Below are 25,206 nucleotides of genomic sequence, written 5' to 3' on the forward strand. Positions count from 1 at the left end.
TGTAATGAGGAATCCACATGTGGACGCAGTACTGCAGGTGAGGCCTGGGAGCAGAGGGGCAGGATCACCTCTTTCGACATTTCACTTTCAGTCACACCACCGCCGTACCCTCTGCGGGTGAGATCAGACAAAGTCCGATCGCTGCGCGGGAACCGACGGCCGCGCCCTCCCGCCCGCCCAGAGGCGCAGCGGTGCCTGGGGCCGCGGGTCGGGAGCGGAGCGGCCGCCATGTGGACGTCGCTCGCGGAGCCCGCCGGCCCCAGGGCTGCGAGCGGCCGCTTCTGGGCCGTCACCCTGGGGGCAGCGGTTGGGCTTTTCCTCCTCGGGTTCCTCATCGGTACAGTGCGCACTTCACCCCTCTTCGGAGCGGAGCCGGGCTGAGCGGCGGGCGGGAGTCGGGGGGGGAAGCGCTCTGTGGTTGAATGCCCCATCCCCCACTCGGCTCTTAATATCTCTTCATTCGGAGGAGAGGAGGCTCGGACTGGGTGGGGGGCGGGGGGGGAGGATCTCGTCACCCTCTGTAACTCTCAGAAAGGAAGTTGTAGAGAAGTGGGGGTCAGCCTCATCTGTCAGGTGACTACGATAGGATGAGAGGGAATGGCCTTAAGCTGTGGCAAGGGAGGTTCAGGATGCATAGTAGGAATTTCTTCTTAGAAAGGCTGGTGAGGCATTGGCACAACTGCCCAGGATGGTGGTGGAGTCACTATCCCTGGAGGTGTGCAAGAACTGTGGTGCTGACATGGTTAGTGGGCATGGTAGGGATGGGTCAGTGGTTAAACTAGATGATCTTAGTGGTCTTTTCCAACCTTCATGATCTACAGTAAAATTACTGTGATTAATATTGTATTCCCATCAATATATGCCTAGCTAACAAGTTTTCTTGCTGTGGTGCAGCGCTGTCACTGTCATGACCACGTTCTTTTCAACGTGTGGCTGTTTGAGTGTATTGTGATAAAAAATGGTGACAAAATCTTGTGATATTGAAGAAAGATGTATTTTACTGTGTTGTATAGGCTGGTTTGCAAAACCCATAGAAGAGAAGATGCCTTTGAGACATCATGTGGAGATGAAGGCAGCATTTATGGCTGAGATGAAAGCTGAAAACATCAAGCACTTCCTTTTGTAAGCAGTGGGTAAATTTATCTGTCAAAAAATAAGAAAAAAAATCAGGAACCAGCCAAGGATGCCACTAAACAGATCATAGTGTATAGGTTTTTGGCCATAGGTTTTAACTAATGTTTCCCAGTAAGCTGAGAAAGATAGTACAGTCCATCTTGACTCTTCTCATTCCCGTTTGTGTTGAAGACTCTTGGAGTCATTGGAAGCAAACTTGATACTTAAAAGTATTTAATAACTGGTCAAATTCTTGCCCAGCAGTTGGTGAATTTGTGCAGTCATAGAAGTTCACTTTTTCTCTTATGTAGCCTATTTAATCAACAGCTCTGTTTTTTTTAATGGAAGAAATATTTGCTTCTAATTGGGCTGTATGAATAAACTTAGGTTGGGACAGATTGAGTGGAAAAATAGTGGAGCACTTAAACATAAAGGAAAAGAATCATACCAGCATTTGAGCTTGCATTTCTTCCTATAGCTTAGAACTTCACACTTTTTTGCTGTTCTCACAAATTCGTGATCACATTTGTGTCATTTGGCAGCATTCTGTCATGTTCTCACTTTCTTGAAAGATAGATTCCCAAACTCTCCCTCTTCATACAGTGAACAGCTAGAACAGTTATCTTTAAAGCTGTAAAGACATTTTTAAGACTGTGATTTTTCCCCAAGAATTTATACATCTCATCTACTGTTTATAAATTAAATTATGTGATTTCAGCGTTATTTTCTGCTCCTACAAGCAAAGCTGATAAGTTTTGTTCCTGAAAATTCAAGTGGTAAAAGATGGCACCATAGGTTTTTGAAGTCTGTTGTTGAATTATTGTTGTTAATGTCTTAAAACTTAGAAGCTTTAGCTACTAGGAAGCTGTTGCATTATTGATGATTTGTTTTAGGGACCTTGTAAACAGATTGTCTACTAGAAAGGTGTTATATTGTTAAAGAAATATATTTATTCAAGGCAGGAGTCATAGTTTTTTGGTGGAAATCGACTTTCTATGTAAAGAAAGTATTAAAGTATCAGTGCTTTTAGAAGGAGACAATAGATTTGGATTTGTCTTTGATTCCCAACCTGATTAACTAGCAGGAAGTTACAGCTTACTGCAAAACCAAATTACTAAAAAAAATGCATTTTCAGCTCATTGATTGCGACCATCTCACATATTTTATTTGAAGTGCACTTCCACAAACTACTGCAAATAAGTTAGCTGGAAAGTACATTCTCTTTGCTGTGTAACAGCCATGTCCTGGCCTATACAAACATGAAAAACTTCAGATTTTTTGCACTCTTCAGCATGTGTTTTGGCTCCTCCAACATCAACTGTTGCTCAACGGATGTGTAAAAGGAGCTTTCTGCCCTCCAAACTCTTGGTCTCTATGCCAACAGGAAATGTTGTACCACGTTTACTGACATGCAACCAGTTCTGTGGTGGAATACCCAAGTACTTAATCACCTCTCAGAACTAGGAGTACAGTCAACAGATGAGAACAGGAAACAAAGAAAATCACAGTACTGTTAAATGGGGATAGAATACAGGAGAATGCTATTGCATAACTCAAATTGTAATCAAATCCAGAAAATGGTGCCTTGTCTGAATGAGGAGTATCTAGTACAGTGTTGATAGAAGCTGTTGACGTTATCAGCATGGCTCTGTACAAAAATCAGAAGTATAATGTTCTTTCAGAGTACTTTGCTGTTTCTGGTGACACTCACTGGAACTTAACGAAGTAAAATTTTCCCATACCTCATTCTTATCCAAGATCTTATTTCCTTCACTAACGCACTAACACCTGTTCATGTGGTATGCTGATGGCATGGTCATATAATAGGATGAGGACGTGATAATCTCATTTAATGAAGGCTTTTTTAGATCAGTTCACCACTAGGTTTTCTCAAGAATCTGGCCACATTTCATTTTCAGACAATGAGTTGCTCACCATTCCTGCTGTCTTACACTATTTGTTATTCTCTGTGCATATCACTTAAGTCACAGAGTTTTTCTCTTCCTTGTTTGTAAGGTGCTATGATCTCACGCTCTTATTCGCCAACAAAACATGCTCAGAGTCAACTTTTTGAGTGTGCTAAAATTAATTAAAACAGTGGGATCTGAGGAGACTATCCAGCTAATTAAATGTAGGGATCACAGTAATTATGCACATTTCTAAACTGAATACCTAGAATTAATTATACTCAGTTATTTTACTGCTCTACAAGGAAGTTCAGTCTCATTATGCAGAGCAATGTCTGGCCCAAGGTTGCCCAGAAGACAAGGAATAAAGCAAGAGCAAGACCCCACTGTTGATTTTGTGCCATTCTTGCTAGGCTGTGCTGCTAACAAAGTGTAATCACCTATGACAGACTGAAACCCTTTGCCTCAAGTTAAATGTAAGGCAGACAAAAATACAGATGCAGAAGAATCTTGGTCTTGATTCAGTCTGGGTACATCTGGTCATACCTAGGGGATTTATTTCCAGTGAGTTTAAGATTATGTGCTGCATTGCCTGATCCTGATCGATTGCTTCTGTTTCTTCCAGCAATTTTACACAGCTTCCTCACCTAGCAGGAACAAAGGAGAATCTCCATCTGGCTCAGCAGATTCAAGCTGAGTGGAAGGAGTTTGGTTTGGATTCTGTTCAGTTGATTCATTATGATGTCTTGCTCTCTTATCCTGATGAAAATAAACCCAATTACGTCTCAGTAATTGATGAGCATGGAAATGAGGTACTGAAAATACCTGTTTATGCAAACAGGGCAAAAAATTACCTTTATACACCTGGGAGGGAACACTATTATCTTCTCTGTTCATGATGTGGCACCTGATACAAAGCTGATGGAAATCAGTGGTCCCTTTGCTTTATTTTTTTTGTCTGAGTTTATATCTTTGTTTCTTCATTTTTATGCTAGGAGTACCAGTAACCACCCTGCTTCATTCAGCTTGCTGACACACATGGATGAAAAGCAAATTATGTGTAAAAGTTACTGTATGTAATTCAGTTGCTCTAAAATTGCTTTGTCTCTTACAAAATCAACCGTGGTCATTACTTGTATTGAGCCATTTTACAGTATTGGTGATTGTGCTGAATTCAATTCCTTGAAGATTACAGAGTTTATGCCTCAAGATACAATGATGCAAAGAAAATCAGTTCAATTCAGAGTAGCTCTGCTGCTCATAGAAGGTCCAGGGATGAGCAGAATGCAAACATTTTTTGTTATTATGATCCAGCTTTCTCTTATTTGTTATATTGAGACCTCTTTAAAGGAACCTGTGTTCATATAAACAGGTTTCTGTGCAAAGAGTGGCAGTGAGACTTCCAACATCACACACTGAACTTGCATAGGGAAAGTGATGCCCATTGCTTATTAAAGTTTTGATTGTGTCTCATTTTGAGTTACAAAGCTAGAATCCTTTAAACTTAAATTCATATGAAGTGTGCCTGCATAAAAAGTATGTCTATATCATATTTCCTGGTTTGTTTCTTCTTTCCCACTAGGTATTCAACACATCATTATCGGAGCCACCTCCTGCAGGGTATGAGGCGATTAGAGACGTGGTGCCACCCTACAGTGCATTTTCAGCCCAAGGAATGCCTGAGGTAAAATAGAATAGTAAAAGAGGCAGAAACAGAAATGGCATTTTCCTAAAAAATGTGAAAATTAATCTTTTAATTTTATCTAGTTCTTTAACTTCTCCAGATGTTCTGTGAGTATTTGTCATTCTTTTACATCTTGGTGAACAAAATAGGACATATTTAAGTGGCCATATAAACAACCTAGTTTTCAAAGCACTTTCTTCCATGGACTCTCATACTGGAGTAGCTGTGCAGTGTCCATGGCAATTGCAGACAGTAGATAGACAATACTACTAGCATTTATCTTTTCTGTCTTACACAGATGGCACCAGCTGACAAGCTGTCTGTTCTAGAGCTGGCCTGTGTAACAGGAGTTTTCTGTTCTGTGATCATTATTTGTTTCAATACTTTATTTGTAAGAATAGGAAATATTATTTTGCTTGCAGTATCTTCCCTGTCTGTACATAGAATAACATAGGTAGGGAAGGCCCTCTGGAGGTCGGCTCATCCAAGGTGTCCTCTAAAGTTGGAGCTGACTGTGGAATATTAAATTCATATGCTTTCTGAAGTTTGTCAATAATCTGTGCAAGTCCAGAAAGCAGAAGATATCCTATATTCACTCTCAGAGGAAGCTGGAGAGCCAGGTAGTCAGCCTTACTCCTAACATATGAGAGCTATGAGTGTTTCAAGAGTCGCAGTGGGAATTTTGGAACGTAATAAAAGGTAAAATTCATAGATTCTGACTTCCTGTTTTAATATCCTTAGAGAAAGCCAGAATACCTTCACTGTTTTATTTGATTTCTCGGGAGCTACAGTAAGAGATGGGATATGGGAAATAACAATAAAAACAAGTTTTGAAAGATGCAGCTTACTTCTTTAGAAAATGATTTTATTTGAATTAAATAGGGGAACATCAATTCTGGAAGAAACAATACCTAACAGACAGATTGTCTTTTCAAAATATATTGCTTATGTTTCCGTTAACGCATAATAGTTTGACAAAAGCTCCAGATACCTAGCTGATGCTGTTAGCTACAACATTCTTCAGTGAACAGTTGTTGCAATTCTACTGAAACTAGCATATAAAGCTCAGCAGAGGGAATGTTCCCTGGGTTCTGGGCTTATCTGAGTTTTCCCATATCTTTTTATTTCTTTATGTTAGAAGCCATTTTATTAAAAACATAACTAAGCTGTGGAGGGAGGCTTGGAACTTGACAGGTGCCTTCATCAGTCTTAGTCTTTCTGCTCATTAATTTTGGAAACAATTCCTGCACAAAGCTTGAAGTTCAATGAAGGGAGAAGGCTGTAAAGAACCTGTGTGCCAGGGTAACTGTGGTCTCAAGAGTAGGATGCCTTCCTGGGAAGTGGGAAGAAATGGATCAAAGGTATTCATACTGAGAGAGTCCAGGAACTCAGCTTTCAGGTTTTCTGGGTAAAAGCTCTATTCAGGGAGTTCTGGAGGTACAGCTAGGCACTCGTAGCACCGTTAACTGTTTCTTGCAGCTGCTCTTTAACAAGTGGTAGTGACTGTATTTTGAAGGTTATGTACTGTCAGAGTGGGATGGTTGCTTCTTACCTGTTAGAGAGAAACCCTGCAGAGATTTAGAAATAGCTGCCACTCATTTCTGCTTCTCAGTAGATGTACTATACCTTGGTCTCAGATACAATATATTTTTCTTATGTATGGTGTATTCCAGCTAGGTCCCAATGAACAGAGGAAAGAAGTTAAGTTTTGAGCAGATGCTTCTATTCATAGAAATCTTTACTAGAAATCCTACAGTGGTGATGTGAAGTCAAGTTCTTACATGCAGCAGTGTTGGTTTGGAACATTATCATTATAAATAGCAATAAAGTTCTGTTCCTTCCTTATTAAGTGACTGGAAAAATGCCTCTATTTAGTTAATGATAATCACAGATAAGATTTGTACTTGAGAACTGTAACTGAGCTGAAAGAGTCCAGACAAGACAATTCATGAGTCTCCACTACATTCTCGTGGCTTGCACTTTGTAATATATTTTAGATAGCAGCTGTAAAAAATGAGAGATTTCATCAGATTAATGGGAAATGGCACAAATTGTCACTGCTATGGTGGTGAGGCACTGGAGCAGGTTGCCCAAAGAAAGCACTATCCCTGGAAGTGTTCAAGGCCAGATTAGATGGGGACCCTGGGCAGCCTGGCCTAATGGAAAGTATCCCTGCCTATGGCAGGGACATTGGACTAAGTGATCTTTACAGTCCCTTCCAACCCAAACCATTCTGTGATTTTATGACAGTTGTGAGAGGTCCTTTAAGAATCTGAATTAAGAATTTCAATACGAAATGTCACTCTTACGTTAACTTGTTTTGCACTTGGTTTTTATAACAAGTGTCCTTAATGTGAGTACTCAGGAGGTTGCTATTAATGCAACTACAACTGCAATTATATTAGCCTTTTTACATTTTATTTGTCAGAAAAAAAAGTAATAGTCTTCAAATTTAGCTATTGGATATGGGATATTCTGAAAGAACTTATTTTAAAACAAAGGACCAAATTCCACTATTGCTTGATCTAAATACACTGCCAAAGCAGTGTTGACTTCATTAGGGTTATACTTGATTTTACTGAAGAGGAAAACTTGTTCATAAATTCAAAAAATCTTACCCAAGAATAATCCTTTTGTTTATGAATTATTATCTGAATAGAGAAGTGCAGAATTTTAGTAGCTGAGAAATTGTTTTATTTAAATACTGTCCCTCTTATTTCAATATTTAAGTTTAATTCCCTTTTGAAATTAAATTGAAGGTCTCTCTGGAAGTGTGTGGTCATATAGAGAAATGCACTTTGAGAAGAGTTATCTGTCACCTAAGTTTAGATGTCTGAAACGGCAAGTGCCTACCTTAAACTGGTACTTGAGTCACTTTATAGGTATTTATTCTAAAGAGGCATCTCCAGAGGGCAATATCTTTCTTTGTAAGGTAGGTTTGAGATACCTCCAGCTGTCCAAGACTGACTGACTGCAGCTTAAGCAGACTGTGAAGAGAAGAAAAGGCAATGCTCTGAGCACTTACTATCAGTTTCTAAGTCAAATCTTATGTTCTCTATAGTGGCTGAGGTCACATAACTTTTTATGATAGTGTAAATTCATGAGAATTCACTTGCTTACTTAACTGTCTCATTATCAGAGAAGAATTCATACAAGAGCCAGTACTGAAGTTCATTGTTCCCAACCGATTGTCTTACTAGATCCCATCCTCCTTCTTTTATGCTCGTTGACATTCAAATTCTACTTCCTTCTATCAGGGTGAGTTAGTGTATGTCAATTATGGCCGCACCGAGGACTTCTTTAAGCTGGAACGTGAAATGGCTATTAACTGTACAGGAAAGATTGTTATTGCCCGATACGGGAAGATCTTCAGAGGAAATAAGGTAATGACTCTGTATAAAAATGGTTTTCTAAAGGATAAAAGTAAGTTGGAAAATGTTACATATTTTAAAGTGTATCTGCTTACTATTAATTGTTCCAAAATGTAACTATGCTCCAGTAATACAGTCTTAACTGTGAAATAGCCTGTTCTTCCCAATTTGTTCAAATGCGTCTTAACTACCTTGGGAAGAGCTATATTTTGAATTTCAGAGTGTCAAACACTGAATATCCTCATTGGAATGCCAAAATTTATCATATAGTAATATTCTGCAAGCTTTAAGTGGATAACTCACTGGTTTACATATATGCTATTTTCATCAGTGAAAACTGGTGTTAGACTCTTAACTCTAGGTCAGATAATATAATCATGGAGTTTTTATACGCTACCACTCTTCCAGATACTATCTGAATGGAGAAGACTTAAACATAAAGAAGGTATTGCTGTCCGTGTAGTGCTTATTAAAATGAAATACACACCAAAATTACTCATAACCAGAGGGATGGGCAATTGCCGTTTAGTTTGGAAGTTATATGCCCTCATTGACACAAAGGGTTGATACGTTCACTCTTAAGGTGGTGTTTCTAACAACTGTTTATATTGGCATGCAAATCTGCTTCATACAAAACCCATTATCTATGTATCTATATGATCTTTATGATACAAGCGTGGGACCTTTACTTAGCTAAAGCAGTGTGAAAGGTTCCAAGTTATAATCACTGGTATTTATAATACTTCCTTTTGTCCCTTGAATGCTTGTGACAAGCTTTAAAGGTCTGGATAGGAAACACTGTGTTTTGCAGGTGAAGAATGCTGAGCTGGCAGGTGCCAAGGGAATTATTCTCTACTCAGACCCTGCTGACTACTGTGCTCCAGGAGTAGATCCTTATCCAAATGGCTGGAACCTTCCAGGTGGAGGAGCCCAGCGTGGAAACGTATTAAACCTGAATGGTGCAGGAGATCCTCTGACACCAGGCTATCCTGCAAAAGGTGAGATGTCTGTTCAGTGGATCATCACACACTTCCTAAACCAGTGCTGAAAGTCACTGTGGAGCTTGATATTTATGTGTTTTCAGCATAGTTATAAAGAAAGAAGCTAGAGTCAGTGATCTTACACATTTTGTCAGACTGTCCCTTAGCTGCCATCTGTCACAGAGCAGCTAAGTGTGAAAGAGTATTGTTGGGAAGGTTCAGTATCTGCTGCCAGCCAACAAACTCTGCTTCTGACATCGTGGCCAACATGAAATAAAGTTGCCGAGCCACTTTCTGCCATCTATCAGCATTCCTGGTTATCTGGAGAGGTCCCACAAGATTGGAGGCTTGCCGATGTGACTCCCATCTTCAAGAAAGGCCGTAAGGAAGACCCGGGGAACTACAGGCCTGTCAGCCTGACCTCGGTATCAGGGAAAGTTATGGAACAGATGATATTGAGGGAGATCACACGGCACGTGCATGGCAATAAAGGGATCAGACCCAGCCAGCACGGGTTCACCAGGGGCAGGTCGTGCTTGTCCAACCTCATCTCCTTCTATGACTGGGTGACCAGACAGGTAGATGAGGGAAAGGCTGTTGATGTAGTCTACCTGGACTTCAGCAAGGCCTTTGACACGGTCTCCCACAGTATTCTCCTAAGGAAACTGGCAGCCCGTGGTGTGGACAGGTTCACTCTTCTCTGGGTGGAGAACTGGCTGGAGGGCCGTGCCCAGAGGGTAGTGGTTAATGGAGTTAAGTCCAGCTGGCGTCCTGTAACGAGTGGTGTCCCCCAAGGGTCAGTTTTGGGGCCCATCTTGTTTAATATCTTTATTGATGACCTAGACGAGGGAATTGAGTGTACCCTCAGTAAGTTTGCAGATGACACAAAGCTGGGAGGATGTGTCAAACTGCCTGAGGGTAGGGAGGCCCTTCAGAGGGATTTGGATAGGCTGAATAGCTGGGCTGAGCTCAATGGGATGAGGTTCAATAAGACCAAGTGCCGGGTCCTGCACTTTGGCCACAATAACCCCATGCAATGCTATAGGCTTGGGGCAGAATGGATTGAAGAATGTAGAGAGGAAAAGGACCTGGGGGTGTTGGTTGATGCTCGGCTCAACATGAGCCGGCAGTGTGCCCAGGTGGCTAAGAAGGCCAACAGCATCCTGGCCTGTATTAGAAATAGTGTAGCCAGCAGGAGCAGGGAGGTGATCATCCCCCTGTACTCAGCTCTGGTACGGCCGCACCTCGAGTACTGTGTTCAGTTTTGGGCCCCTCACTACAAGAAGGACATTGAGGCCCTGGAGCGTGTTCAGAGAAGGGCAACAAAACTGGTGAGGGGCCTGGAGCACAAGTCTTATGAGGAGCGGCTGAGGGAGCTGGGATTGTTTAGTCTGGAGAAGAGGAGGCTCAGAGGAGACCTTATTGCACTCTACCACTTCCTGAAGGGGGGTTGTGGTGAGGAGGGGGTAGGCCTCTTCTCCCTGATAAGTAATGACAGGACAAGAGGGAATGGCCACAAGTTGCGCCAGGGAAGATTTAGATTAGACCTCAGGAAGCATTTCTTTTCTGAAAGAGTGGTCAGGCACTGGAATGGCCTGCCTAGGGAGGTGGTTGAGGCACCATCCCTAGCGCTGTTCAAGAAGTGTTTAGATGAGGTGCTAAAGGACTTAATTTAGTAGTTGGGTAGAGATAGTGATAGGAGGATGGTTGGACTAGATGATCTTATAGGTCCTTTCCAACCTTATGAACTTATGAACTTATGAACTTATGAACTTATGAACTTATGAAAGTGGGGGGCATTGCTTTTGGAGCAGCCATTGTAGATGACTCCCTGTCTGCTTCCCTCAACAAGTGGCACTGTGAATGCTGTATTAAGGACAAAATTCCATTCTATTCTATACGTACTAGAAAAATGACTTCCAAATGTTTATGTTTGTCTACACTGTGAAAATTTAGATTCTGGTTTGTGGAAAATAATATAATTTGTATTTGAACTGTGCCTTGTCTGAGCAAAACCTAGATCTTTTTTTGTTGCTGTTGGTGAAAACAACTTATAGGGAAGTGATTTTCTTTAAGTCCTATGTTTAAGCTGTGCTGTGAAATGTGCAGATGCATTCTGAGACGTGTGGATACAGAAATGCTTGTCTTTTCCTTTCAGAGTACACCTACCGGTTAGACAAAGCCAGCGGTGTAGGTCTCCCAAACATTCCAGTTCATCCCATTGGCTATCATGATGCTGAGTCATTACTGCGGTCAGTGTTTGGGGGACGTAAGGAATCTTAAAGTGTTCAGTGAAAATTAGAAGAACATTTGAAAAGAAAAGGAAAAATATTTTTTCACTCAGCTTGTGTAGTATTTGAAATCCTGTTTGTGACGAAGGCTCTCTGTAGGAGATCGACATATTTTGCTACATAGCAGATTCATGCAAAGTGTTTTGGAAAGGGTTTTTTTTAATGCATCAGATATTAACTGATATAACAACTATTAACTATAGTTATACTGAAGTTAAAATGTGAGTCAGAGAAAAGGCAACAACTTGTGGGGCTGCTATGATACTTGTCTTATGAAAAAGACCAACAATAAAATAATGTGTGTCCAGGTGAATACTTAACTATACATCTTTGATGGGTTAGGATCTGTACTCTGTTGTCAGTTATGAGAAGCCAAATGTTTTCTCTCCTCATCTGTACTGTGTTGCATAAATGTGAAATGAAGCTCAAACTAATGTAAGGATATGGGATAAATTCTGGAGTGTTATAATGTATTTAAGCTGTATGTAAGTAAGTGTGAATACTAAGTATGCAAGTGATCTGAAGGCAGGCTCCAAGCTTTCCAGGGGATGGCATTAAAATTCATAATTATGTTAATGAAACATATACATGGAAAAAAAAAATAAGATGCAATAGATTTGTCAGGTGCAGCATTGTCCTTGCACATTCAGCTTGGAACAGGAAAAGATGACTTGGACACATCGTATTTGTTCAATTTTAGACATCTTAAAAACACTTCAGCTATGCCTGTGCCACCATATTAAATGATGCCCTGAGAGAGGCACTGAAAGACAACAGTGCTGTTAAACTGTTAGAATGCTCAAAATAACTTTCTCCTGAATGATCTGCAAATGCAGTTCTCAAGGCAGTAGAACGTCCCAAGTACCATTTACACGAAGCAGCTTATAAAATAGGCAAAACCCTTGAAAGTCTGTTTTCCATTCTGAGCTGTCCTCAATGCCAAGGATCAGTTCCTCATGTTAAAATACTAGTGTTAATGTAGCAAAAAAATGTAGATTAGTCACCTGTAAAACTTTATGGGACAAAATGTTTAAGACAGTGACGTGATATATTTGCATGGTACTGAGCAAAATGTGGTTTCTGGTTCTTTGTTTGTGTTTGGTGCTGTTGCAAGGTGATTCTAGTAATGATGATACTGTGTATTTTCTTTTCATAGTAACATGGGAGGATCTGCACCGCCACATAGTAGCTGGAAAGGAAATTTGAACGTGTCTTACAATGTTGGTCCTGGTTTCACAACAAATTATTCTACAAGGTATGTTCTGTTTCCTAAGGAAAGGTAGAACAATAAAATATGACTAAAGAAAGATTCAGTAGTTAGGGTTATATGCATTGTTGCTTTGATTTTGGCCATTTCCTGGGCTGAACTGCTCTACATGCAAAGCTGCAGTACATTCACATCTAATTGGGAGGGTATGACTGAATTGCTTTAGTTTCAAGCTAATCTTGAACACAGTTCATTTGACAGTCACCTAGCTTTTGGCAATCTATTTGATTAGTCTGGTTATTTTTTGAGAAAAGAACCTGTGTATTTGAAATTCTTGTGGTCCTGGCTTTTGATCCTACGTATTGCCATGTGTAAAACAATATTAACCTACATTGTTAAGATCTCCAGAAAAACGTGCTGGAAGTGCAGTGTCATTTTTATGGCTTCAGATTTGTGTTTAAGTAAATAATTACACTTTAGGATTAATTCCAAGCATTTCACTATTGGCTGAACTACTGTATTGGCTTCATATGAACCATTTGACCTTTTGTCAATTGATTTAATGGGGTAAATGTGGCCTAGGCCCCATTACAATTTATTCTTTATAGTTTTTAAAGATGTTAAACCTTTTTTTATCTAATCTGGCTGATTTTTTCCTTTGGATTTTCTTCCCAATGCAACAGAAAGGTGAAAATGCACATTCATAGCAACAACAGAGTAACAAGAATTTACAATGTGATTGGCACCATCAGAGGCACGGTGGAACCAGGTAAAGTCATCTGTCTTCAGTGGACTAGTTAGAAAGGGAAAATGAGGAAGATGGTTTTCTCTGAAATATTGCTCTGTGTGATACTTAGTGTTGAATTAATTACTGCATCAGATTTCATACAGTTAAGGGTGTGAGTTCCAAAGGGGTAGTCATACACTAGACAGAAATATTTGTGATCAAGCAAGTCGCTTTGCAACTGAAGGAATACTCTTAATTGAATATTTTTCCTTATTAATAGGGGAACAGTATTGTCACTTGAAAACCAAATGGAAATGGTTCAAACCAGATGGAATGGATGAAACGAATCCATTCCATCTGAAGACATCATTTCCAACACTCTCGCCTTGCTGCCTGTCTTATAGTTTTCTGTAGCCAATGTGATATTTCCACTATAAAAAAGCATATATAGAGACATTCCTAGAATGATACAATAATTTAATCTGTAACTGCAGCACTTCCCTGTTCTCTGAAACACAACTGCTAACCATATTATACTATCACAGCTGTCTAGTGTGACTTTGATCATATTAATCAGATTTCCATCACTTTGAAACACCTTTTTTATTTACTGTATATATATATGCTCATGGAAGTACATATTTTAATGCTGGGAGTTGGCGTGCTGTACAAAAATAAACACACTATTGTAAAATGTGGAAAGATGCATCTATTTTCAGAGGAAAACCACAGTACTTCTAATTGTGAAAGTAATGTTAAGAAATTTAGGAAATTTTATGTCTTACGGGATTGAATTGTTTGTCAAGATTTTAGCATTGGCCGAAAGTGCAGGAAAAGGTCTAGATAGTAAAAATATCTTTTACCTTTACATTATGTAAACTAGTAAGCTTTGTTACCTGACATCTACATGAAAAATTAGAAATATTTTCCAATTATGCATTATGCTATAATGTCCAGTTCCAGGCTCCTCAGTTCAGAAAGGACAGGGAGCTTCTAGAAAGGATCCGATGAGGGCCACACAAATGATTAGTGGACTGGAACATCTCGTGTATGAAGATAGGCAAAGGGACCTGTGACTGTTCAGAGGTCAGAAGAGAAGGCTGAGAGAGGATCTCAACACTATTCATAAATATCTAAAGTGTTGGAGTCAAGGTGATGGGGGCAGGCTCTTTTGGGTGGCATGCAGCAATAGAAGAAGGGGCAATGGGCAGAGACACAGGAAGTTCCATATAAACACAAGGAAAAACTTCACTGTGAGAGTGATGGAGCACTGGAACAGGCTACCCTGAAAAGTTAAGTCTCCTTCTGTGGAGATATTCAAGACGCCTTCCTGTGCAACCTGTTCTGTAGGGAACCTGCTTTAGCATGGGAGTTGTGCTCTGTGATCTCTGAAGGTCCCTTCCAACCACTATAACTCTGTGATTTTGTGTGTAATTAACAACACTATGGTAGGAAAAAAAAGGTTTTTTCTAAGTAAACTTCCATTCTTCTCTAGATAGATATGTCATCCTGGGAGGCCACCGTGACTCATGGGTATTTGGTGGCATTGATCCTCAGAGTGGAGCAGCTGTGGTTCATGAGATTGTGAGGAGCTTTGGAAAACTGAAAAAGGAAGGTAATTGTCACGAAAGAAAAAAGCACACTGAAACCACTCCCTTCAGCAGTGTCCATTTATATCTCTGAGATTTGAACATGTGCTTAAGTTTAGATATACATCTCTCTGATCTCTCAAAGGAAAAAAAAAATTAACACTGCTCTTCAGCTGTTAATAATTACATTTGCAATCTTGATATCTCTATTTCATCTATTCAAGAGAAAATATTTCTGAAGAAAAAAGTCAAAGCAGAAGTTATGAGAAGCATAATAAAATAAATAAGACATTCAGATAAAGTTGATTGCTATTTATTTGACGTTGATCATACTGGATGTCTGAATGATCTTATAAAATTCACGCCATGGGAAACTTATCAGTACTTCAGCAGGGCAACAGTGAATGTCTTCTGATCACTTGACTGGCTTGGAGACAAAGCCAAATATGAGTAAAATCTGAGTAGTGCGAAGAATGAGCTGTGGAAGCATAGCAGGAGGTAATGGTTTTAAAAATACCTGTTTCTTACTTATATTATAATAGTATAAGAATATTAAATATGCCAAATTTCTGTTGTCAGAGCAAATGCTGTCACCCTCCTTGATATCCCATGGAAAGACACTCTGGTACAACTCAAGTAGTGTACTATAGGAGTTTTCTGTGTGTAGCCACTGCATCATAAACCTATTAGCATTCCATTTTCTCCTCATACCCCTGCAGTTATTGAATATCAGGGGACACTCTTTGCAATGCAAGTTTAAAATAAAAAATGAAGTTGAAAGGTTGAAAGATTCCAGTATCCTCAAACCTTGTGCAAAAATACGGAAGCAAGACTGTGGAGCATGCTGCATTCAGCCTGGGTTTGAATGAACTGCAGGACTTCATGTGAAATATCTTTGTTTTGAAGATCATCTACATACTGAAATCTGAGATTTGTGAAACAGGTCAGAGAAATTGAGTAGTAGATAATGACAACTTTCCAAACACAACTTCTTGTTAAAGTAGAATCAATTTACAATGTGCACTAAGTTGAAATGAGCAAAAAGAAAAGCTTTCTTTCAAGAATGCATGCACACATTCTTTTTTCTTGTTCAGTTTTAAATACTAGAAAATTTTGATGAGAGGAGAAAAAGTACATTTTTGGCACAATAATAAAGTGGAAATAGGATTGCTAAAATTAATAAAGCACTATTAGAGTAGATTAGTGAGGAAGTTGTATTTAAAGTTCCTCTATTTCCACAGATCAGGATAAAAGATGAACACCTCAAAGACGACATGAGCAGTTTTTATTTTGGTAATACACTTCTTATGGTCTTTTACTGTAGGATGGAGGCCACGGAGAACAGTGATGTTTGCAAGCTGGGATGCAGAGGAATTTGGCTTGTTAGGATCTACGGAGTGGGCTGAGGTAAACTGATGTGTCTGCAAGACAAGTTTTCACAAGAGCTGATCTTTAAGAAATCTGAATGAGAAAGCAGCACTTCTTCTCTCAGTTGTTCTGAGGAAAAAAAATTATCAACGTTTCCTTTCTCATTTCCTTCTCTTAGGAAAATGCCAAACTATTGCAGTCACGAGGAGTGGCTTATATCAATGCAGATTCCTCCATCGAAGGTATATTGTTGTGGTTTGCATTTTATAGGATTAGTGATGGTGTGGATGGGTGACTGGGAGGCATTTTGACTTGGAAATCTGAAAAAGCCTCAATATGATAATGTTGAGTTAATCCAATGGTGGGTGTGGAAAATAGTGACCCAGAATTGTCAGGTGTGCTTCGGATACTCCATTGCTGTTGCTTCAGGGAAGAAGTGCCTTAGAGCAGCTGCATTGTTTGGGGAGACATGGTTTGCAGCAAGTGGTCTGTGAGCTGTTCTGTAGTAGCTCAGTAGGGTCTACATCTCCTCTCATGATGTTTGTAATCAGCACAGGGGCATAAGAAAAGCTGTTAAGGTTGCTTCAAAAGTTGGTTTATAATTCATCCTGATTACATCACAGAAGGGCCTTCTACAGGAAGAACTGGCTTGCGTGTAATTTTTTAGTGTCTTTAACTCATAATGGCACAAGGCTTCAGCTGAGTAGCACTTCCTTCATACAAATATTTTTTTGTTTTGTTTTTCAGGAAACTATACTCTAAGAGTGGATTGCACACCACTGATGTACAGTCTGGTGTACAGTGTGACCAAAGAGGTAATATTGTTTTAAATTTTTAGCTGCAACACTCACTGTTCATTTACTGGATGGGGCTTAGGGTATAAAATATGATGTCATGTTGCTTTCTTTTCTACCAAGGTTAAGGAAGCATAGTAACTTAATGTAGTTGTTTTGGGCAATTAGACAACAAATAAAATCTAACTGTTAAAATTAAATGCCCAGTTAAAATCTGGAACTGTGGAAAAGCTGATCACCTGCAGTTCCCATGGTAACTTGTGCTAAATGTGGGTGTTCAGAACTGGCAGAAAATCAGGTCACTAGAGCCTCACTTTGTACACCAGAGCCATCATTAAATTGTTGACCTACATACCAGTAAACGTGGTTACATAACACTTTCTAGAGCTGGAAAGCAACAACAAAGGCTGATTAATGCATGTTACTACACCCCGTTGGTAGCTGGTGTCTGAAGAGAACACTGATGAGGAAGGAGGCTCTGTAACCCCATCCAGAATTAATCTGTGACACGTTTCTTTAAACAGTTAGCCCCATAGCTATATAGCCAAGCATATTTTATTTTGATTACTATCACTGAGTAATCCTTAGGAATATAATAAAACAGGAATAGATATTAAAAAAAAATTAATACAGTAAAAGCAGTGAAATCTCAGCTGCCCAGCAATAAAATAAAAAGATGAAAAACATACAGTGTTTATTGTGCTCAGTAATCTAGGAAGTAGTCTGAAAGCAGTAATAGGAACTGACTAGATAATGACTTGTATACCTCTGTAGCAGTAATGATAGAAGCACTCAGTGCTGTGCACTTTGTCCTTCTAAGGTCACTCCTGCTTCCATGGAAATCCTTTTTTTAAAGTAAAACAAGGAAAAAGCAATTTTAATTTGAACCAAGACAGAATTGTTTGAAATTTCCTGCCAAACTGAAAGAAATTTTCTTTTTCCCAATGTTTCTTTTGTGTTGAATATTTTAATTATATGACTGAACATCTCACTAAAAATATCAGAAAGTACATACGGACATCTGAAGTTACTTATTTTTAACAAATAAAATATTCCTTTGAAAAATGTGCATTAAAAGGTTGAACTGGAAGTGCAGAAAGACTTCTATTTATTCATTTTCCTAAGCCATAGGCTTTAAGTGATGGCAAGTTTTAGTTTTGTTGATGGTAATATTTAAAACAATACCTTTTGTCTTTTTTTACAATATGTATTTTCTAGATACCGAGTCCTGATGAAGGGTTTGATGGAAAATCTCTTTATGAGAGCTGGTATAAAAAAAATCCATCTACAGAATATAAAGAGGTCCCCAGGTTAGTGACAAAAGAAAATAAAGGCTAAGCCTTTGAAAATTACTGCAGCTTGTAGGTGTGGGCTTTAAAGAAATACCCACTTGGAAAAATGAGCATTTGAATTGACAAATTTGACTTTCACCAGGTACAGATTACAGAGTTTGAATGCAACTGGTATGATACTGTAGAACACTTACATGCACTTGGTCTTGTAGCATCAACAGGAGGCTTTGTGTGTTAAAAGTAAAGTGTTGCATTGTTTATAGAGATTCAGACATATAAGTGTAGTATGCTGAAAGCAGTGGCAGAAGGACTTGGAGGTAGCACAATAGCATTCCCTTGGACTTGCTTCCAGTCTTCTGTCAGGACTCTAAATTTCAGTGGCTACGGAGCACACTAAGCAGGTTTTTGCAGCACTGTCCTTCAAGATTTACAGAATCTAAGAAACTGATTCTCTTACGTGAAGCCATGCTAGTACTATGTTTTCTCTCAGCTGAAAGACTGGAAATACTGTAAATACAGCAGGAAGAAGGTATTTGGATCTGCTCATTTATTAAAGACAGTGAGTTAAATTTTCCCTGTGAGTGTTTGATTTCTCTCCTCAGGTTCTGTCCTCCTGAGAATAGGTATTGGTAAGAGGTGAATACAGTGCAGGGCATTCAGGGAATTCATGGTGTACTGACAGAAAGAACATGCTAGGGAAAGACTGTGCAGTGACTGTAACTGGAGAACAAATAGCTATCTCAGTGCTTGGAAACAAACTGGAAAGAGTATTTTGAGTATTGTCACTCAAAGCATTTTCTTCTTTCTTGTTAAAAGAATAAATAAACTGGGTTCTGGCAATGACTTTGAGGTCTTTTTTCAACGTCTTGGCATCGCTTCAGGCAGAGCACGTTACAGTAAAAACTGGGTAAGTCTGCATCTTAGTAATTGTATCTCCCTTGCAACTGCCTGAATAATAACTGTAAATGAGCCCTTCACCATTGTAGCTTTTTGTAGTTGTTCAGTTCAGTGTGTCAGAGTGGAGTCTCAGGTCATAACTAGAACTCTGTATGCTAATACACTACAGATATTTATTAAACATCATCTTGGTGTGAGTCAGACAAGAGGAGAGGACTATTATTCAGAGTAAGTGGATGTACTCAAAATTATTGTGGTGCATGAAGGGTTCAGTAGTTTATGATGCATTTTAAATGAATTGTGATGCCTTATGAAGCGTTGAATTCAAAAATGATTTATGTTTAGTGAAGAATATGGGGTTGACTGTGGTTCATGGTATGAGACCAATTGAGAAGAGCTTGAGAAAAATGCATAGCCAAATAAACAGTAATAACTATTGAGATCCAAAGAGAGGAAGAGAAACTTAACTAGAAACTGTGTGTTTTTAGCTTCCTTCTTTAGGCCCAATACCAGGTCAGTGCAGAGAGCATCTCCAAGTAACCATTTCATCATAGGCTGATCTCTAAGAGCTCCACCACTGAGCTGTTCTTCCCATTTGATTGTCCATAGCAGCTACAGAGTAGTAGTGTGACCTGAACATTTAACTTTACTGTGCCTTAAATCCTACAGCCAGGGTTTACATACAAACATAAAGTATCTATAGCTGACTTGAATGATGGATTTGTTGATTTTGTTTGTTTCAGAATGTAGAAAAATATAGCAGCTATCCAGTTTACCACAGTGTGTATGAAACGTATGAAATTGTGGAAAAATTTTATGATCCCACTTTCAAGAATCATCTGACAGTTGCTCAGGTACGGGGAGGGCTGGTGTTTGAATTGGCCAACTCTGTTCTACTCCCTTTTGACTGTAGAGATTATGCATCAGCCATAAGCAACTATGCTCATATCATCTATAATATGTCAAGGAATCACGAGGAAGAACTGGCAGCATACAATGTATCCTTTGGTAGGTACATTCTTTCATTTCTCTGTTAATACTAGTGATACCTTATTTATAAGCCATCAGAATTTGAAGTTAAATGCTTCCTCTGCTCCCTCCAGATGCTCTCTTTTCAGCTGTGAAGAATTTTACAGAAGCTGCTGATAGCTTTCATGACAGACTGCAACAAATAGATATCAACGAGTAAGTTTAACTGGTTTTTTTCCAGCCAAATCTTTGTAGTCCTCTGGGCTCAGAGGGCATTGTCTTCGTTTGCATTTAGTCCCCTGAATAACCATGATGACAAATAACTGATGGTCAGTTGAAGTCATTATGGGATCTTGTCTTTAAGGATCTGATTGTTCTAATAAACAAAATATAAAAGTGTTGAACTAGTGGACATCAGAGACACTGGAGACCCTGGGAATCAAGCCATTTTAGCTTTGAAAAGTGTCCAAGGTCATGTCAGTTCTGCTCAGGAGCAGCACTTGAATGGTGCATTGTTTCGACTAGGCTGTTGGATAGCATGAGTAGAGCTAGCACAGGTGTGTCAGTTCCAAGTACAAACATCCTAGGATTTTGTTGCTGGATTATCATTAAAAAACAAATGTTAACTTGTAATGTGCATTGGCCAGCCACTATAGCTTTCAAGACACCAGTATCACTTAATGAAAAAAATAACTGTACCAAGATCGTAGTTGTGGCAATCTTTTTGACAGGCTTTCCAAAAATTCTGTGCAGTACCTATGCCATTATTTATACTTGATTTTTAATTTGTTTTTTGTAGCTGTTCTAAGAACAAGAAAATATACTTCCTTTTATATATATCTGTAGATGTATGTTACATGTCTTGGGAAGTGTCTAGTTCAGCCAGAGGCTAGCCCTCATGGAATACTGGGAATAAAAGCCATATTTGTAATGGTTGCAACTTTAAAGGGAAATAAATTTACAGTTATTTCTTATGTAAAGTATTAGAGTTATGGCATATGACATGTATGACATTTTAATGGGCTTCATATCTCTGGAGTGTTTATAATGTTCTTGGAAAAAGGCTAATTTGCATAAGCAGAAGAATTGATTTATGAGCTAGAATATAATTTCTGTTCTGTGGTCCATTTTCAAATCATAACTTCTCTCCATACTCTGTCAGATCTCTTCTGCCTTAGTTATTTTGATTTTGTAACTCCTGTCAGTTATCAAGCTTACATATTTGATTTAACATGTACATTTCCATTTGTTTTCCCAAATCAATAAAATGCATCAGTAAAGTTAGCTGGAGTTTCTAAGTAAATGTAGAAGAAAACACTTTTATCATTAATCTTTGTGAATCAGTGATGTCTTGGTGAATTCTACAGCACAGTAGCAAATGGGAAAGTTCAGTCTAAAATGATTTTGCTGTTGATTGAGCTTAATCTAAACATTAACTCAAACAACCAGCTTCAGTTTCAATCTGTTTCAGTGTAAACTTGAACCAGTTTCATTGACAGTTGTAAAATTACTGCAGGCTTACAGTGATACAAATTTTACCACTTTCTCTTGGTGAGTGCTGTTGAATCTTTACAGTAAGTTACTTTGGTTGTGAACTATCAAACCCACGTATAGTCAGCATATTCTTCTTCACAGTTCTTCCATTTGTTCAGCATCAGTAGTATGCCCAGAGCTGTTCAAAGCACACAGAAACAGATGGTCTCTGCTCCAGGGAATCTGCATTCTGCTATCAGAACAACAAAATTCTTGGATGACTCAAAAGACAGTTCTAATGTTCCTGTTTCTCAGATGTGATTTTATATAAACGTTAATGTGATTTTGTTGAAGTAATTTGGTGCTGGCTGACTTTATGGAGAATGGTATATCTAAGCATCCTAAGGAAGAGTAGATATAGGAATAAAATGCAACATGAAAGAAAATACCTAGAAGTCTGTCTTCTTTGACAGTATTCCCTGGCTTGTAGAACAGCTTTAAAAGGCTTTTAGGTTATAAACCAGACTGTCTCACAATATAGAATAGCATCATTTGTTTGTGCAGGTTAGTTGTCATGGTCTGTCTGCAGTGGGGTACACTTGAAGTTCAACATCCTTGATCTACTGTCCTTCATATATCCAGCACTGTAAATTAGAATAGGCAAAACACTGTACCTGATCTATTCTTTTGTTGCTTTATTTTCAGCCTGCTTGCTGTCAGATCATTAAATGATCAACTTATGTTCCTAGAAAGGGCTTTCATCGATCCACTGGGATTACCTGGAAGGCCATTCTATAGGTAAGAAGGGGTTATTTTTCACTTTCTGCCTGGAATCCTATATTAGAACTTCTTTGTAGTTTATGGAACTCTAAATGAAATCGTAATGACTTTATTAAACATAGTAAAAGTAGATTAAATAGAACAAATAAGTTTGAAAGGGAAAACAGTGCTATGGAAAACTTCACTGTATGTAGAGTGAGAATCTTGCTGCTAGCGAATTCTGATCAGTAAATCCATTTCTACTGATCTCACTGTGCTTCTAATGAGATCAGAAAGTTTGGCCCTTGTCCCAGTGCAAATCCCCTAATTTGGGGGATTTGGATATGACATAGGGTATACATTAAACATCTACAAATTTGACCCATTGTAGCAGAACAGGCATGCTAGCAAATACATTATAGAGGGCAGTATTCCAACCACAGTGAATGGAGTAGTTCTCTCTTCCAGTTCAAGAAATAAATTTTGTTTTGAGAGGCAGAATACTCAAATCAAGCTTAGCTTTTTTGTCCTACTACTCTGTATTCTGAATAGTAATCTTTCCAATAAAAAGTAACTGTAGAAGGAGAATGAAAAATCTACAGTCCTATCTCTCATGACTTGTGATTAAAAATCTCTTGAGAACAGCCTGTTGTTAGAACATCAACTTTCCTACCTCAAAGCATGCCTGCATCTGTCAGATGCTGTGTATATCTGTGAGAAAAGATAATGGCTCTTTATTTTATTTTTTTAATTATTATTTTTTAAATCTTTCCCCTTCTTCTGAAATCAGAGAAAGGCAGATACTTTAGCCAATTTTATCTCAAGACTCCTTAGGTGCAAAGTTGTTGAATTTGCATGGAATAATGTAGCTCATTTATTTTTATTTTTTCATAGACTGTAGGTAGGCATTGTTGCTACAGTGACAATATTTATTTACACCTTCAATGTCAAGAATTTGACAGAGAATTTAGAAGTGTCAGATTTATTAAAAATAAAAAATATCTTCCTAATGCAGAATATCTTTTTCCCTTAACTACAGACACGTTATCTTTGCTCCAAGCAGCCATAACAAGTATGCAGGAGAATCGTTCCCAGGGATCTATGATGCCATGTTTGACATTCAAAGCAAAGCTGATCAAGATGAAGCCTGGAAAGAAGTTAAGAGGCAGATTTCCATTGCAGCCTTCACTGTACAGGCAGCAGCAGGAACACTGAAAGAAGTAGCATAAATACCAACATTATCATCAAGGATTATGTATGACAGTGTGCAGAAGAATGATCAAAACCAGAACGTTTGAAAACATTAAGACATTTATTAGAAGTGCTGCAAAAGTTTTGTTCTTTGTGATTAATATAACCAAGTGGAATGCACTTACACTGTTAACAAGGTAATAATGTATTTAATTTCACAAACTGAGGCTGTAGATAAATTCTGAAGTGAGAGTCTACATAAAAAAATTATTTTCTCTGCTTCATATTTTAAGAATCTCTAACCACTGGATTTATTTTCAGAGCTCTGAATTCTGCTTGCTTGATAAATTTTTTAACTTTTTTTTTTATCTTTGAGTTGCATATTTGTACTCTGTGATAGTCTTTTTGCTTTCCTCTTACATGAAGATTCACATATGAAGATGGAAAACTGGCACATGCAGTGTGAGGAATGTATTACGATCATAACAAATTCGGGGCTGCCAGCTAAAATATTCACCCGTGATGTCCTTTTCTTTACGTGTTAAGTCTTTCAGCTGTTTACAAATAGATTTAATCAAGAAACTTTCTAGTCACTGGAGTGAAAATTAGGTGATATTTCTTATCAGAAAGCTAATGATCTCACAAAACTTGTCTTTCAAGATGAAGACCTAGTTTTATAGAATCATAGAATCATAGGGGTTGGAAGGGACCTCAAGAGATCATCGAGTCCAACCCCCCTGCCAGACTCCCCTGCCAGGTGGAGTCTTCTCCAAATCAGCTGAAGAATACTCAGGTCTTTTCAGGTTAATTCATCTGACAGTTTGACAGTGCAGGAATTAGTAAGTTCTTTGATGGCATCTCTCCTCCTCCCTTCCCCCTCCCCCTCCTCTTCCCACAAAGAAGCAAAGGTCACGTGATATTTATGAATGAAGTCAAACCAACTGGCATGCACCAGCAAATGAAAGCATTCAGTTCCCATCAGCCAAGTACCCCCCCCCCCAAAAAAAGGCTAAATAAATAATAAATAAGCATTCTAAGCCCTGTCTGTTAATATGTTCTTGAGGACTTTGTAACTTTACTGACAAACATTTCCAGTTCATTGTTTCTTAGAGTTCAAAAAGCAGCCTGAATCAGCCACGTGCACAAGGAGTTGGATGCTATGAGTGGGTCCTGTAAGACACATCATGAGAAGCCAGACAGAGGTACAAATACTTTAAAGTGTCTGTAATCAGTTGGATCTATTGGTGTAGCTCAGATGTGTAGCCGTTAGCTAACTCAAACCCTGAGTGTGGAGCTGTTCCTATGCAGGGAATCAGGGAGTGGTTGATGTTCCCCTTCACTGATGGAGAACTTCAGGCTACACTGAATCACAGAATGTTTTGGATTGAAACTAAACCCCAAAGGACATATAGTCCATTGTTGTGGACAGGGATGTCTTCCACTAGATCAGACTGCCCATAGCCCCTTCCGGCTTGACCTGTAACACTTCCAGGAATGGAACATCCATAGCTTCTCCAGGCAACCTGTTCCAGTGCTTTCTTTCCAGGATTTCTTATATCTAATCAGAAATCATCAGTCCTTCTTGTTGGACTTA

General features: G+C 38.8%; 1 protein-coding gene across 2 annotated transcripts; it reads left to right on the forward strand.

Annotated features, from left to right (window-relative positions):
- Window positions 1-222: 222 nt before the first annotated feature.
- Window positions 223-23,666, forward strand: LOC136044612 (putative N-acetylated-alpha-linked acidic dipeptidase). Of its 2 annotated transcripts, XM_065729974.1 has the most exons (19): window positions 223-337; window positions 1,014-1,122; window positions 3,646-3,832; window positions 4,603-4,704; window positions 7,962-8,087; window positions 8,887-9,073; window positions 11,214-11,307; window positions 12,503-12,601; window positions 13,237-13,322; window positions 14,776-14,895; window positions 16,194-16,276; window positions 16,416-16,479; window positions 16,985-17,052; window positions 18,250-18,341; window positions 19,140-19,230; window positions 19,964-20,228; window positions 20,324-20,405; window positions 22,368-22,460; window positions 23,461-23,666. In XM_065729974.1, the coding sequence occupies exons 1-19, from the start codon at window positions 229-231 to the stop codon at window positions 23,648-23,650; spliced, it is 2,247 nt and encodes a 748-aa protein (XP_065586046.1). In that variant the 5' UTR covers window positions 223-228; the 3' UTR covers window positions 23,651-23,666. The 2 variants fall into 2 exon arrangements, 1 of the variants encoding a protein (XP_065586046.1); XR_010621834.1 differs by lacking the exons at window positions 22,368-22,460; window positions 23,461-23,666 and having other exon boundaries at window positions 20,134-20,228; window positions 20,324-20,403.
- The last annotated feature ends 1,540 nt before the right edge of the window (window positions 23,667-25,206 follow it).

The sequence above is a fragment of the Cyrtonyx montezumae genome, unplaced genomic scaffold (genome assembly GCF_038088225.1).
Source record: "Cyrtonyx montezumae isolate F1298 unplaced genomic scaffold, pur_monq_1.0 scaffold_12, whole genome shotgun sequence".
Lineage (NCBI taxonomy): Eukaryota > Metazoa > Chordata > Aves > Galliformes > Odontophoridae > Cyrtonyx > Cyrtonyx montezumae.